The 446-nt window shown below is 68.8% G+C and overlaps 1 protein-coding gene across 1 annotated transcript in view; it reads left to right on the top strand.

Moving 5' to 3' along the window:
- Window positions 1–423, top strand: part of RNASEH1 (ribonuclease H1) — a gene marked incomplete at its 5' end in the record, with an annotated part of 4,308 nt that extends 3,885 nt beyond the window's left edge. Inside the window, one exon of the mRNA XM_006760375.2 lies at window positions 82–423. Within this exon, the coding sequence (XP_006760438.1) occupies window positions 82–168 (87 nt within the window). The remainder of the gene's footprint in view (window positions 1–81) is intronic.
- Window positions 424–446: the final 23 nt, after the last annotated feature.

The raw sequence follows: 446 nt of genomic DNA, 5'->3' as shown, positions 1-446 counted from the left end.
GGCGGGCGGGGCGCCGCCTCAGCTCCCAGAGGTTGAGCTGCCACGAGGATGCGGGACTAAAAGGGAAATTCTGCTTCGCAGATGCACGTTCCTGGTCACTCGGGGTTTGCAGGCAACGAGGAGGCCGACAGGCTGGCGAGAGAAGGAGCTAAGCAGGCGGAGGGCTGAGCGGCCACGCGCCCCGGGACCGCGGTCACTTCCCGCGGGAGCAGCGAGACCGCACGAGGGGAGAGACCTCCCACGCCCACTCAGGGGCAGCTGGTGTCCTGACTCCGTGGTGACCGGCACCGTCCTGGGTCCGAGGTGGAGAGCTTCCGGAGAGCCAGCTTGACTGGCGTCTGCGCCCCCATCGCTCTCGCTGCAGCCTGGACGGTGCTGGGGCCGGACCCCCGAGGAGGCGCTAATAAACCTTCCCACGCGGCGCACAGCCTTCTCCCTGGGTGGGG

The sequence above is a fragment of the Myotis davidii genome, unplaced genomic scaffold (genome assembly GCF_000327345.1).
Source record: "Myotis davidii unplaced genomic scaffold, ASM32734v1 scaffold1395, whole genome shotgun sequence".
In the NCBI taxonomy this organism is placed as follows: domain Eukaryota; kingdom Metazoa; phylum Chordata; class Mammalia; order Chiroptera; family Vespertilionidae; genus Myotis; species Myotis davidii.
Note: the sequence above shows the minus strand (reverse complement) of the source record. Positions and strands in the feature narration are given on the sequence as shown.